The sequence below is a fragment of the Rhinatrema bivittatum genome, chromosome 9, assembly GCF_901001135.1.
Source record: "Rhinatrema bivittatum chromosome 9, aRhiBiv1.1, whole genome shotgun sequence".
NCBI classification, from domain to species: Eukaryota; Metazoa; Chordata; class Amphibia; order Gymnophiona; family Rhinatrematidae; genus Rhinatrema; species Rhinatrema bivittatum.
In genome coordinates, this window is record NC_042623.1 from 4,986,901 (window position 1) to 5,003,171 (window position 16,271).

Sequence of the window (16,271 nt, forward strand, 5' to 3'; positions counted from 1 at the left end):
TCATATCTACTGAACTGCTCACTTCTGTCAGAGAGGATAAAACGGCCAAGCCTCGATGCCCATCCCCTCCCCATCGCCCCAACTACCACATTGCAATTCACCGGGAACTGTTAGTGTTTCTCATATCTACTGAACTGCTCACTTCTGTCAGAGAGGATAAAACGGCCAAGCCTCGACGCCCATCCCCTCCCCATCACCCCAGCTCCCACACTGCAATTCACTGGGAACTGTTAGTGTTTCTCATATCTACTGAACTGCTCACTTCTGTCAGAGAGGATAAAACGGCCAAGCCTCGATGCCCATGCCCTCCCCATCACCCCAGCTCCCACATTGCAATTCACTGGGAACTGTTAGTGTTTCTCATATCTACTGAACTGCTCACTTCTGTCAGAGAGGATAAAACGGCCAAGCCTCGATGCCCATGCCTTCCCCATCACCCCAGCTCCCACACTGCAATTCACTGGGAACTGTTAGTGTTTCTCATATCTACTGAACTGCTCACTTCTGTCAGAGAGGATAAAACGGCCAAGCCTCGATGCCCATCCCCTCCCCATCGCCCCAACTACCACATTGCAATTCACCGGGAACTGTTAGTGTTTCTCATATCTACTGAACTGCTCACTTCTGTCAGAGAGGATAAAACGGCCAAGCCTCGATGCCCATCCCCTCCCCATCGCCCCAACTACCACATTGCAATTCACCGGGAACTGTTAGTGTTTCTCATATCTACTGAACTGCTCACTTCTGTCAGAGAGGATAAAACGGCCAAGCCTCGATGCCCATGCCCTCCCCATCACCCCAGCTCCCACATTGCAATTCACTGGGAACTGTTAGTGTTTCTCATATCTACTGAACTGCTCACTTCTGTCAGAGAGGATAAAACGGCCAAGCCTCGATGCCCATCCCCTCCCCATCGCCCCAACTACCACATTGCAATTCCCTGGGAACTGTTAGTGTTTCTCATATCTACTGAACTGCTCACTTCTGTCAGAGAGGATAAAACGGCCAAGCCTCGACGCCCATCCCCTCCCCATCGCCCCAACTACCACATTGCAATTCACCGGGAACTGTTAGTGTTTCTCATATCTACTGAACTGCTCACTTCTGTCAGAGAGGATAACATCAGCTACAGGATTTTCTTCTCTATTTAATCATCTTAGTTCATTTCTTATTCTGTCATATTCTCTCTCATTTCTTATTTTACCTTGCAGATTTGCCCTATTCTGGCATGGGTGGCTTTGCCAGAATGCTCGCCATCTATTGCATTTTCCCGGAAGAAAAAATAGATCTTGTCATCTTCTGGGTTGTCACTCTCTGGGATCAGATGAACACCAATGAACCTGGGATCTGAGAAGAAGACAATTGGATAAGTTCTTCCTAATAAATAATCTATGTCATCTGTACCTATAATCAAAATCAGAGGTAACTTATTTGCTAGTAGATGTCCCATAAATAAAACTCCTATCAAACAGACAATGCGTACATAGTCATCAGCATTAACACTCTCTACTGGGAGTATTCACTCTTCAAGCCTATTGTATCTTCTACACTCAAACAGCCATGGAAAATGACAGAAAACAAATGAAAATAAGCAATAGGAAAACATGGTTTCCTCATTGTAGGAGGTAGGTATGTTTGTTTGGTTCATAGGAGATATTGTAGCATATTTATATTTAAGTCTTTATTTATTTACAGTGTGAAATATTGAGTTTTATGAGGCCAAAAACAATCGATTCTCTTTAGGAAGTCGTTTTCATATAATATTCTGAAAGCATATAACTTGGTTCAAAAATGATTTAGTCACACTTACAGTCATAAGCTACTTTACCTAACAGCCAAAGATGTCACTATAGGTTCAGTTGATCTCTAAGCCATGACTGCTATAAACTGGGCAACTCTTCCCAAGCCCTCTTTCTTATATTAATCCTTTAAGCACCTTCTGGCTTCCCACCATTGAAGATAGGATGCTGGGCTATATGGACCTTTGATCTGACCTAAGCTGGCAATTCTGAAAGGAATTGCCAACCTTATGACTCACCATTCCTTATGAAAAGAATGTTTAAAAAATGTATGACAACATAACAGTTAGGGCATCGTTTTGCAGTGGTTTTTAAACTGAAATCTCTGGTTGGTAATAAGCTGCATATTTCTTATGGCATTGGTAATGTCTTTTCCAGTACACTTTATTAAATTGTAATTTTGTATAAGGTATATCATTATATTTCAATTATTTTCTGATATGCTGGAAGATTTTGTTCAGTGATCTAGAAACACAGAACACAATATGAAAGCAGATAAGGACTACAAGGCATTTCTAATCTATTCAATTTATTCCCTGTTGCAATGTCTTCCCATTCACTGCTTTGTGGTTAAGTACCAACCGTACTTATTCCATGCCTTCTTGAATTCTGTTACTGTTTTTGTCTTCACCATCTCATCTGGGAAGGCATTCCATGTATCTACTATATCTTCCATCGATAAATATTTTCCAATCTTACTCCTGAGTATACCCACTCTGATCCTGGCTTTCTTTCAACTGAAAAAGGTTTACTTCTCATGCCTTATTTATGCTATTGAGATAGTTGCATGTATTTATCATATCCTGCCTCCCCTGCAATCACTCCTCTCCTCTGGGGTATACATATTTGGGTTCATAAGTCTCATCTCATAAGACTCTTGGTAAAGACTCTGCACAAATTTAGGGGTTGATATCACACATGATAGCTAGATAGGGGAGGAGTCGGGGTGGAGTTGGGACCGGAAGAGGAGTCGTCGGGGTGGCGTCGGGGCGGACGCAGCGGTATTATCGCTGGCGGCGATAAGGTAAGACCAGGGGGAACGTGGGCTGGTATTGGCGAAGTCCCTGTTGCCTCTGCTTCCCGTCTGGCCTTGCCTCCCGACAGTGGGGATCTGTTGGGTTCCTCCCTCACAGGTAGCGCTAACCCCACTTGGGCCAATGGTCTACCTCTGCAACATCATGAAAACAATTTGATAGAGCACCAGATAAATACAAATAAAAATATGATAAAAATATAAACTAAGAACAATATTCTAAAATATGAATTACAAAATAAAAATCATCCAATATGACAAAAATTCAGTAATAATCTATAAAATAAAAATTAGTAACAAGAAAAAAACCATCTATTAATAACCCTGTGAAAATATCCATATCTTTACATAACTTCTAAATAACAAGGAGGTCCTTATTCAAAAGATAGCTGGTTAGCTAAGCTAGTCGGATACCTAGCCGGATAGATTTATCTAGCTAACTTAGGGGGTCATTCATCGCATTAGGGCCTTATTATGGGCAATAGGACCCTAGCACCCACGATAACGCCATAACACATGCAATAAATAACACATCGCGAGGTGCATATGCAAATTTAAAACATTTAGTCAAAAGGGAGAAGTTTGGGTGCAGGTTTGTGAAAATGAGGGGTGCTTAATATTGTACGCAATAGCTGGATTTAACATCAGAAATAACTACAACTTTTTTCCTGGTGTTATAACCAAAACAGAATTTGCAATAAATATCACAAATCCCAGAGTGAGAGAGAAAGAGCCTCTAGAGTGGAGCACATATTACAGAACTTTTTATACCATTGTAAGAGGGGCCATTCTGAATCTGAACTCGGGGTGAGGTTTTGGTGGTGGACTAGGTTTTGAAGGATAGTTTTACATGCACAGACAGAGGTACGAGCAGCACAGTAGACAGCAATGAAGATTTTATGTGATTTGGAGTGATGAAAGGTACAAAAAGATGAGATTTGTACAATGTATTCTCGACCTAGCTATGCTGTTCATACCTCTGACTGTACATATAAAACTGCCCCCAAAACCAAGCCCACCATCAAAACCTCACCCTGAATTACTAGTTGCTCCTATTACAATGGTATATAAATAGTTTAATTATATGAAAGCCTTCTCAAGTGTCTCTCTCTCTCCTATGAGCAAGTCTAACTTACGGTAACCAGAAAAATGTGAACATCATCGCCTATCAGGATAAGTGACTCCTCCTTGTTATGCCCCCATCTTGCCAACTACTTATCTAGATAAGTAGCAGCTATTGAACATAACTGGATATTCAGAAATTGCCATTTAGCTGGTTAAGTTGGAATTTATTTGGCTACGTGGCACTAAATATCAACCTATCATAGTTATTGGATTATCCTATTTTCCTAGTAATGGAATTCCACAACCTAGAAACTACTTTACAAAAGGCCCTGCACAAGTCCTATTTCATCTTATCTTGGCTAGTGATGGTACTACAAGTCCTTTATAAGAAGATCTTAAATTCCCATTAGGAACATAAAACATTTAGGCCAAATAGAGCCTTTGCATACTCGCTAATATTTATTGCATTAGCCCTTACGTTAACAAATGTAGTCTATAACACTCTTTTGAAGACCTAAAGAAAAACTTCTGTGAATACTGAACTCTATGAACAACTTGCACTATAGTCTAAATGTATTGCGTGTAAAATCAACAAAACAACTACATTTCAGGTTGATCCTGATAATACGGGATTCCTGATGCCTGCCAATAATGACCATTAATCAACCCAGAATGTAAACGAAACTCCCTATAATCCATCCATCATACATAGAACAAAATTATCCCATAGGAATGGATTTAAAATATCAAAACAAAAAGTATTTAAATCATTTTGGAATGCGATGAAAGTATCAAATTAATCAACACACAAAGTAAACATGGCCAACACATGATGGAACTGATTAGAAACAGTTCTGTGCTCTTGGAGCTAATGCTAATAAACAGATTGAGAAGAGTCAGAACATTGTTATGAAAAAACAAACAATTTATAAATGTGTGTTACATTGTTTGCATTGTTTTCTGCCGTTCTTTTGGCACCTATTCCAGATTCCTCTTTCTGTCTTCCCAGCAGTTATGCCATCTTCCAGTACATCGGTAACAACATATTTGAAATGTCCTTCTGTTGAAAAAGATCACTCAGTAGAGCAGAAATGTTCAGATCACCTCTACTTACAGCATCCATATTATGCAGTACACTGGTTAATGAGCAAAGGATTGAAAAATTGTTTTTGCTTTCCACTGCATTTCATCTTCCAAATTAGATAAAGAATATCAATCTATATAATTTCCTCTTCAGTTGTTTGTACTTACAGTCTCCAACAACTCAATAAAAGAAGATGTTTGACATCAATATGACTTATTGAGAGATGAAATGATTATGCATAAAACAAAATGGGAGAATGTGGCATATTTCTTCCATTAAAAAAAATGTGTTATGTTCTTAAAGTACGCTTCTGTTATGAGCGAGCTCCTCTGGAGGGAGGAGCTAGCAAGCTGGTTGTGAATGACACCTCAAGAGGGAGGAGTTAGCAATCTGTTATGGATCTGATGCCGGATGGGCGGAGACATCAGATAGGAGTTAGCATTCTTGTAATGTGCGAGCTCCTCTGGAGGGAGGAGCTAGCACTCTGTTATGGTTAAACTCTTATGAAGGGGAGAAGTTAGCAAACTTGTAGGAAAGCTCCGTGTTAGAGCTAAGAGTAGCAATCTGTTGTGTACTAGCTCCAGAAGGAGGTGGAGTTAGCAAGCTGTATGAATCTGTTGCTGAAGACCCCTGGTAGGAAAGGAGTAGTACAGGGGGACGCCCCTGAGGTTCGCGCCCTTGCTGGTACATCTTTCGGAGCGCGCGCGCGCACCCTACATCATCAGGAACATGAAGGATCCACAGCATTGTGCCGCTCCGGGGACGCCGGAGGAAGACGCCGCGGCAGCAAGCCATCCATCAGGCTCTGAGGGAGTTGCCACAGTGGTAAGGAGGGCGGAGTGAGGGCGTCGAGCAGCAACGGACCCAACAACTTCCCACACTGAGCAAATATAGGGCCTGATTTACTATGGTTTTTCTCCTATTCTGTGTCTATGGGGAAACATGCTTTCTAATTCAGGATACTATTGAAATAACAGGACACTTCTTATACATGGAATATTTAAGAAGTTGAAGCCAGTTGGTCAGATTGGAAAAATACCTACTTATTATATAAAAATGTTCTTTGAAAGAGTTGAAAAAGCAGGAAATTATAGACAGAACATACACCAGTAATGTCAAGGTTGGTTTAAGTTGCAGATAATTAAAGAAAGTAGAGTTGCTTACCTGTAACAGGTATTTTCCGAGAACAGCAGGATGTTAGTCCTCACACATGGATGACATCATCATATGGAGCCGGCATGGAACTTTGATCTCAAAGAATCTAGAATTTCAAAAATGCCCTACTGAGCATGTGCAGCTGTAGTCATCACCCTGCCCACTAAGCAGAGTTCCTCAGTCCATGATATAGCTAAAACATGGAGAAACCAACTCCCAGGGAAGACGAGTGGGTTTCGTGAGGACTAACATCCTGCTGTCTTCGAAGAACATCCGTTACAGGATGGTAATTTCACTCATGGGTGAATCCCTAGCTATAGCTTGTCTGAGCAGGACAATGCTGGAAACCGCACAGTACAAAAGCACTACCTGTATCGCTTTTGCCTGTGAGGCAGCTGACCCACAAGAGGTCCAGGCTGGAGAAGAGTTGCGTTCTACAAAGAAAAACCATAGAAATTATTGAGATACGAAATCCTCAGATTATAGTAGGGGTGCCTAAGGCAGAGGAATGATGCGAGTATGAACAGAAGCATACTGCGCATCATGTACAACATTGTAAGCAGGGTTTCAGATCAGTAACCCTGACAATGAAGTAGGCTTAGAACCTTCTGGGTACAGGAAAAAGCCTAGAGATGTAAACCAGAGAAGGACTCTTGGACAAAGACTGTACAGTTTCCTTTGGTATTAGAAGACAACCGAAAGCCCAACTTGGGCTCAAGAACTCCCCACAAAGAAACTGCAGTCCACCGACATCCCAATGACAAAATGTCTCTCAGAAGTGTGCCCATTTGTGACTGACAAGCACAATGGGCAGAAAAGCCCAAGCAATACTTGGAGAATAATCAGCAACAATAGAAAGGCTTGAGACAGACCCTATGTTCCAAAGCACCAGACCTAGGTGACCATGCAGGACAGCATCAAGTGTTTCAGTGGATGAACAGCAACCCCTTAATAGATCATTAGCCCAACTCCCGAGCAGGGAGAGGTTAGGCCTGAAGCTCACCCACACTGCACAATGTCAAGAGCAGGGCTATCCATTCTGTCTACAGGATCGGTTAAGTGAACAGAAAGGCACTTTGGGCAAGCTAGTGAAGAGAGAAAAGTTAAAGGCAGTACTGGCCAGAGCCTGGCAAAAATATAGGGAAAACATGGCGTCTTTCCCAGCAAGTATACACTAAGATATACAACAAATGCCTTAGCGTTTCCTCTTCTCCCGCCGACATTTCAACTGGGAGAGAGAAAACACAAGGAGACAGATCTCTAGACTGCTGGGGTAAGTACAAGTCACTAGATGGTATATCCCAATCCCAAATGAAGAACTCACTACCAATTCCAGTAGGGAGTTACCCACCAAGATAGAGCCAGGAAGCCAGGTTGTCACAAGTACAACACCTGTTGAACAGGATTTATTCACCGGCCTGGAAACCTTAATGGTATCAGGGCATGGCCAGGGTGATCCCGGAACAGAATGCCAAGCACCTGGCTTAGGTATTAATACCCCAGCCATGACTGCAAATACTTCCCCCAAGGAAGCACGCGGTCCAGTAATGGAACAATTATTGCATGAACCAGGACTCCCCCATCCGCAGACAGGGTTCTCTCTAAAATGGGGAAGTATAGCTTGCAAGCCACAGCAACCAAGAGCAGCACCTCTGTTGCAGGGTCCCTCATCTCCCAATTTTCTCAGCCATGGATATGGCAATGGGTTGAAAGGCATACTTGCCAATTGGATGAGAGATCTAGAATGGGTAAATGAATCGGTCATTTACTCTTTCGAATAATAGAAGGACTAGGGGGCATTCCATGAAGTTAGTAAGTAGCACATTTAAAACTAATTGGAGAACATTCTTTCACTGAACATACAATTATGCTCTGGAATTTGTTGCCAGAGGATGTGGTTAGTGCAGTTAGTGTATCTGGGTTTAGAAATGGTTTGGATAAGTTCTTGGAGAAGACCATTAACTGCTATTAATCAAGTTGACTAAGGCATAGATTTTAAAAGATACGCGTGCTCATGGTTCCCGGCATGAGCACATGGACGCACCGATTTTATAATGTGTGTGCCGGCACACACATGCACGCCAGATTTTATAATCTGCGTGCACATATGTGGGAGGCATGCATGGGGCGGTGAATTTTTGAATATTACGCGCGGCGACACAATCAGGCCTTCCACAATTCCTTCCCAATCCACTCCAATTAAGGGACAGACTGGGAGGGAACTTCTCTACCCCCTTGCCTAAACTTCCTTCCCTTTCCCCTCTCTACCCCAACCCCTAACCCCTACCTAACTAGAAGAGTTTTTTTTATTTTTTTTTATTTACTGCTCCATTGGAGTAGAAGCAACTTGCCGGCTGCCAGCATGCACTTTCCTTGAAGAGCCGTCCACTGTCCCGGCCGGCCTCCATCCACCCTGCCCCTCCCCTCCCCAGACCCCTCCCCTTGGCCCCTTTTTCAGGTTCTCATTTACATGCATGCCATGCTCTTTTGAAAATGTGCCTGGCATGCGCAGGACCCAGCCACATGCGTAACAGCCCATATTTGCTCATGGGGCCCTTTTAAAATCCAGGCTATAGGGAATAGCCACTGCTATTACTGGCATCAGAAGCATGGGATTTAGTTTCTCTTTGGGTACTTGGCTGCTTTCCACCTGGATTGGCCCCTATTGGAAACAGGATGCTGGGCTTGACGGACCCTTGGGCTGAACCAATATGGTGATTTCTTATGTTCTTGTGTTCTATAGCATTGTCCAGGGCAATAGGCAGTCAGCATCTAAGATAGTAATGAGGAGCATCAGGGAAATGACTGCCCTGGATGACCTGCTCTGCAGATAGTGAACGTGGACTTTAAGCATCTGCTGCTGCATGCGTTAGCCTCCAATTACCTAGCACCCCTCCAGGAATACATTTATTAGGAAGATTATACTCACTCTGTTCACCAGTGCTAGAGTCGCATGCAGGCACAGCTGGCTAAGGTAGAGGGAAGTGGTAATATCTGGACCAGCACAAATGCTATGCACTCTTACCTCTCCCTGACGGCTCACTGCTGGGACCTGGCTGAGACAGGCGCTGGCAGCAGCTCTAGCAGGGATGGAGCCTCAGAGTCCATTGATGCACAGTCCCAACACTAATTTCTGTGATGCGTTATTTTGCATTGCCCATTGAGGACATGGATATAGATGTGCTAGCATATTGGGCACTCAAGTCTGCAGCATGGACACGCCAAGCAGTGTGCCTTCATCACTCAAAGCTAGTACCAGATTTGATGGAAACGCTGGTCTTTTTGAAAACCAATCTGCCTTTACTGGGATGTACAGAATTTCCATGCAAGTGGCAAGATGACCGAAAGCACCTTGAAGGCCCTGCTGTGACTCTTCCAACCTGCCATGCCCCAGATGTACCACCATAGGGGTCAGTGGTCTTCGTTCTAAAGCATATGGGGATAGCCTTAAAGATCTAAACATGTATACCCCAGAGGAAAGGCAAGATAGGGGAGATAGGATAGAGACATTCAAATATCTCAAAGGTTTCCATGCACAGGTGGTGAGCCTTTTTCAGTGGAAAGGAGGCTCTAAAATGAGATGAGGTTGAAAGGTGGGAGACTCAGGAGTAATCTTAGGAAATATTTCTTTACAGAGAGGGTGATGGATGTGTGGAACAGCCTCCCAGTGGAGGAGGTGGAGACAAAAACCGTATCTGAATTCCAGAAAGCCTGGGATAAACACAGGGGATCTCTAAGGAAGTGATGAGAATTATAATGTAAATTAATTGGATGGATGGGCTGACTGCATGGGCCATGTGGTCTTTTTCTGCCATCATGTTTCTATGTTTCCATCCACTGCTCTGCCTAGCTGTCATGCCCCTGATATACCATCTTAGGGCTCTTGCTGTCCCATGCCTACCTGCCATACTATGATATAACTTCTTAGGGGACTTGTTGCTACCTCTTTGCCTTGCCCTTGATATACTACCTTGGGGGTCATGCTGTTAAGATGTTTATCTGCCATACCTATCATGCACCAGCATTAGAGTTGTGGTTCCTCCATGTTTGCTGTTTGTATTTCAGCTTAGTTTTCCCATCCAGTTTATTTGAGGTTTTGTTTTGTTGGTTGGTTTGTTGGTAATAATGGGTTGTCTTGTCCCTAGAAAAAATATTTGCAAAAAAATGCAGGTTTCTCCTCCCAACCCACCTCTTTTCTGGTTCTTCATTGTGTTGTACCTTTCTACTATCCAAGCCGATTTCCTTGTTGGTTATACTTGGGGGGGAGGGGTTATTCACTGAAGAAAAAAAAAAAAAAAGAAAACCTACAATTTTCTCCTCCCACCCCATCTCTACCTTAGTTCCCCCATCCTTCTTCTTTCATGGTTATACTGGCGTGTGTTGTTCCCAAAAACCCTCAGTCTGAAGGAAGCATTATAGTCCCAACAGAAAATATACACAGGAGGGACCTTATACATGCTCTAAATATGGTAAAGGTTTCACTAGGAAGAGAGAACTAATGCAAGACAATAAAATCAACAAAGGGAAGAGCCTTTGTTCATCTACATTAGCCATTAGCAATGGTTACATGGAATACACTTAGTTTGTGGGTACTTGCCAGGTTCTTATGGCCTGGATTGGCCACTGTTGGAAACAGGATGCTGGGCTTGATGGACCCTTGGTCTGACCCAGTATGGCATTTTCTTATGTTCTTATGTTCTTACAGAATACAGGAAAAGCTTTCGTAACAAAGCAAATCTCACAAATTACCAGGAAAGCCACCCGACGAGTGACCATTCACATGTTCTGATTGTGACAAAAGATTAAATTGGAGAGCAAATTTTACAAGAAGCCCCAAATTTCAAGTAGGGAATGTAATAAAAGCCTATGTCACAAAAGTGATACTGATGAGGGATCATTCTCTTGTACTAAATTTGACAAGTGGCAAGTGCCTCAACAGAAGCGAGACATTTCCCATGCTACTCTGTGCTGCTGTCATACAATTTACTCTACACCTTCCATTCAGCATTGCACCTTGAGGGTCTCGCTGTCATACCCCAGACTTTACACCACTGTGGGGGTCTGCTTTGCAGCTGTCATTGTGCTGGGTGTATTGATACCACTCTTTGTGTTGCTTTGTCCCTTTATCAGCACGTTGGGGTCTTTCATTCCACATTTTCTGCTTCATTCCCCTGTCATGGCACCTTAGGATGTTGATGCCATTCTTGGTGTCACTTTGCCTCTCGTGCTGCCTTCCAGGGTTCATTCCACTGCTGTTGATGCCCTCTTTCAAAGTCTTGGGGCGTTTTTCCCACTCTTGTTGCTTCTTTGCTCCTCTGACAGTGCCTTGGAGAATTCTTGCCATTCCTGCTATCCCGTTGCCTCTTTATGGGGTCTTGGGCTATTCAGGCCACTTCTGGTGTCACGTTGGCATAGTATGATGTGCTGACATGTTTCATCCTTCTGATTATGTCTATCTGCCAGTTTTATTAGAATTAATGACAAAACCCTAATTTTGGAGCCCAAAATAGGCTCCAGTGCTTCCGCCATAGACTTTAATGGTAAATGAATGAACAAATAAAGGGGTTGATTTTAATACCTGCTGATGTGCCCAATGGATGCGCAATTTAATAGCATGCTTGCGCCAGCATGCGTATGTTATAAAATCCGATGGCCGCGCCACACATGCACCAGATTTTAAAATCTGCACGCACATGTGTGGGTGGCCCATGACCCAGTGCGGGGGCTTTTTTAGCAAAGTACGCATGGTGACGCAATCGGACCTCCCCCAAGTTCCCTTCCAGTCCACTCCAATTAAGAAGCGGACTGGGAGGGAAATTTCCTATCCCTAACCCTATCCTTCCTACCTCTTTCCCTCTCCTCCCCAACCCCTAACCTAACCCTACCTATCCCTAATTTTTTTTATTTTAATACTTACTGGTCCCTGGAAGCAGAAGTGATCTCAGCGTGCCGGCCGGCTGTTGGCGAGCGCTTCTCCGGGACAGAGGGTAATGGTGCTGTCCTGGCCCACTCCCCACCCCGCCCAGACCCTGCGCTCCTGGCCTGCCCCTTTTGCAGGGCCCAGCACTTTGGCGCTTAACAGGGGTTACACGCGTAGCCGGGCCTGTTCTAAAGTGCGCGTGGTGCACGCAAGGCCCAGCCACGCGTGTAACCCATGTTTTTTACGTGCGTGGCCATTTTAAAATCGGACCGTAAATGACTGAGCAGGCTTTTTACGTTTCAAACTAATGCAGTTGTCCTACAAAACAAATGAATGAAAAGAAAGGTTTTGCTCTGTGCGCCCTCTCTCTTTAGTGGAAGGGCTATGAGAGGACGTGGCTCAGTGACACGAGATGGTCACAGACGGAAGGGGTGGAAGTGGACATAGATCTCGTGGTTGGAAGGATTTATTATCATTTGCAATGTGCACCCTCTCTCTTTAGCGGAAGGGCTGTGAGAGGACGTGGCTCAGTGACACGAGATGGTCACAGACGGAAGGGGTGGAAGTGGACATAGATCTCGTGGTTGGAAGGATTTATTATCATTTGCAGTGTGCACCCTCTCTCTTTAGCGGAAGTGCTGTGAGAGGACGTGGCTCAGTGACACGAGATGGTCACAGACGGAAGGGGTGGAAGTGGACATAGCTCTCGTGGTTGGAAGGATTTATCATCATTTGCAGTGTGCACCCTCGCTCTTTAGCGGAAGGGCTGTGAGAGGACGTGGCTCAGTGACATGAGATGGTCACAGACGGAAGAGGTGGAAGTGGACATAGATCTTGTGGTTGGAAGGATTTATTATCACGGACGTGAATTAATCAGCAGCAGGAGGGGTGTGAGGTATAACTTATCATGGAAGTCACCAAGGGACACTGGAAACAGTGAAGTCAACTTCCACGTCTCTTTCCATCCTACAGACATTTGACTTGCTGCTAACCATTGCTCTCCTGCACCCACCAAACGTCCTGACACAAAATCTTCTGGTTCGTCTGTGTTAATTCCTAGCAGTCACATTGCAGAAAACTGAAACGTTTCACCGCATCCACCTAGAATAAGCAGCATTGCTATTTGTGTGGCTTTTTTCCTCTTTATTATTGCTATGGCAACTGTATGTAATTATTAACTTTGCTGCAATCACATAAGCCACGTTGCTGTGCTTCTCTGGGCATTGGCTGGGAACTCTTAAAGCAGCTGCATCCTCTCTGGGATTTAGCTCTTGCTTTACCTTCTTTTTTGCCCTAATATGCTGTTTTTTCTGGGAAGACGAGCTCTGCGCCTCTCTCTAAGGCCAGAAGCCCCTGTTTTAAAACCTCAGCTCAGTTGCTTGCACATCACTGGGGTCCGGGTGGAGCCTGCCTACTAAGCCCGTCTACTAAGCCCAAGTAAGAAGAGCTCTTAAAATCCTTAGACACCGACATTTCCTCTGGAATTAAACACAAATCTTATTGAAAAATGCAAGATCGAAATTAATTTGTTGGAAATAAAAATTCCATTATTTAAAACTTTTTTTTTTTTTTGCTAGCACTGCTGCTTTAATGGACAAAACCCCCCATTTTAATTGTCATCTAATTATTAGGTTCTCAGGACTTTGTTCTTAAAGAGACAACAATGGTTTTAATCCTCTTAAAATGTCTAATTATATGGTAAGGGGAAGCTAACACAAAAAATTCAGACAAATTATAGCATGAACCCCCAAAGGAAATTAGATTTTCCACAAAACAATCCTTACAGATGTAACCACCCAATTTAATAGAGAAGATGTTATTATTGCTCTGCAGAAAAGAGCAGAGACGTTAATGTCATCTCCACATCTCCTCAGCTCTTTGGGTCTGCGCAGATCCCGACTTCGTTCGGTGCCTGCCTGTACGGAGGGAGTGTGGCAACACGGGAGTCGTTTACCACAACCTCCAGAGGATCGCACTATGACACACAAAGCAACTCTTTCACCCTGCCGAGATATTTGTGTCTGGACAATAAGGTCTACGGTTATTACAAGGAATTAAGCAAGGTCCTGAGACCACTGGACTTAGAATGTTTAAAAGGTTTTATCTAACTAACTGCAGAAGCAGACCGGATAAACCTAAGCAGATAAAAATGTGCCCGCCGCCCCTGAGTAGAGACAGAATTACAAGGTGCATTGATTTTGCTTTCAGAGTAGGAGCACGGCCAGGTTTGTCCTCGTTACCTGCTTACCTTACCTGCCCATCAGACTTTTGAAGCCTGACCAGTTAATTATTTTAGTTACATTTTTAAAAGTTGAAATACATACTATAGATTCATTTTCAGCCGTGGCATTTGTATCTGCTACCCAGTTGTATATCCTGCTGTTCTCCTGCTGTGGGATTAATTTAAAAACTACAGCTAGAGCTGGACTTTACAGCATGAACTGCAAACAAATCTGAAATATATCAGACACGTATTCCAGACTCTTATACAAAACTCACAGCCTGTTCCTATGGGTCCTGGTCTGCTGCCAGTGTTAACAGTCTTCTTACATCGGGTTTTAATGAAATGCAGAGTCCAGCAGCGAGGCCGTGCTCATGCAGGGAGAGCTCTGCGTAGCCCATAGGGAAAGGACTGGTCAGCATCAGCTTACTTCACCCATTCTCATGATTAATGGATCCTCCCCTCCTCTGAATACCTGGATAGCATGGATACCGACTCTAACATGTGAACTACCTCTAGTCCGGAATTTGTTTCTCTCCCTTTAACTTAACTTTATATTTTTCTTCCAGCTTCCTAAGCTTCCAAGTTCACAGTCCTCGTTTTAATGTAACTTTGTTTTTTTCCTTTATCTAGTTATTTTACCCCTGTTCGATGTAAACCGTCCTGATATGGTATTTTAACCATGAAGGTCGGTATAGAAAAATGTTAAATAAATAAATAAATAAATTCTCGTGCTCACAGCTGCCCACAAATTCACTGACAGGAGGAAGGAGTTCCCCTCGTGCCAACTGCGATGACAAATCTAAAATGAAGCTATGGGTGTCAGAATATTTCAGCAGTGCCATTTCAGGTTTAGCACCGAAGCCAGCAGAAGGGAAACAGTCTCCCAACTTCTGACAACATTTGGTAGCACCTGAGCGCCGGTGAGGGTCTGGCAGGTGGGTGACAGGGGAGGGGGGCGGAAGGGGGTGGCAGGAAGGCAGGAAGGCCTGGTGGTCACTGCTCCGCCTGCTGTGTATTTAACTTTCCTACATGTCAAGCTTTTTAGGTATCAACACAACATGCATACTTCTTCCATTCCTGGGAAGAGATTGCATTTTCCAATGGAAAAACACCTGTGGCACTTTTCAAAGGGAAAGGATGAAGGAATGAACTTCCCTTGTGAGAATTAGTGGAAGCCCTGCAGGTAAAGAGCACTCCCAGACTTTGCATTAATGAGGACTGCTTGCAACGAGCCTCGTAGAGATGCCGAAGGGTCTCGAGTGCCTCTGATCTCACCCTAGTGCTTGCATCGTTCCCCAGACCATGTCTGAATGATTCTGGGAAAAGCAGCCCATGCTTTCTTTACTGTGCCCGGGGAAACTCTCTGAGATTTTCAGTCGAGTTAAACTAGAAAGAACTTCCTACTTAAAAAGTATTTCAAAATAACTGTTCAACTTGTGACACCTTGAGGTATGAAGCAAGCACACGGCAATAAAACACATCCAAGTCAAATGTGAACCCGTTAGTCTAGTGTTACATTTTCATTGAATTTAATGTGCTGGCAGGACCTAACAGCTTAATCCTTCTTCAGGACCAAGGAAAGGTTGAGCCGTTGGGTCCAGAGAGGTCTGAATCACGAATAATGCAATGCTGAATTAGATGTCTGGCATCTGATCCAGAATTTAATGACACAGCAGAAAAAGCATATTCAAAAAGTTCATGAATCGGGATCAGACAAGGAGAGTCTGAGCCTCAATAAGCTGAAGATTTTTGTTTAATGATTTTAGAGCGCCGTGCCCTAACTTTCATGAAACATGCAAATCTATGGTAAAACAAAATAATATCAAACATGTACACTGAATGAAATGTATTTGTTAAATGTGAATATCCGATCACAGATGATGCATGTTTTGAGAAAAAAAAAAGCTTTTCCAAAGCCAGCAAAGAATCCCTTTTCTTCAGTTTATAACCTGTCTTCAGAGTTTCCTAACAATTTCTGAAGGCAGCATTTA

At 43.5% G+C, this 16,271-nt stretch overlaps 1 protein-coding gene across 3 annotated transcripts in view; it reads right to left on the reverse strand.

The window, feature by feature from the left end:
- SEMA3A (semaphorin 3A) overlaps positions 1–16,271 on the reverse strand; it is a 461,793-nt gene that overhangs the window by 144,668 nt on the left and 300,854 nt on the right. For all 3 annotated transcript variants that reach the window (XM_029615640.1, XM_029615639.1, XM_029615641.1), the window contains one exon: positions 1,205–1,347. In XM_029615640.1, coding sequence (XP_029471500.1) covers positions 1,205–1,347 — 143 coding nt within the window. The remainder of the gene's footprint in view (positions 1–1,204; positions 1,348–16,271) is intronic.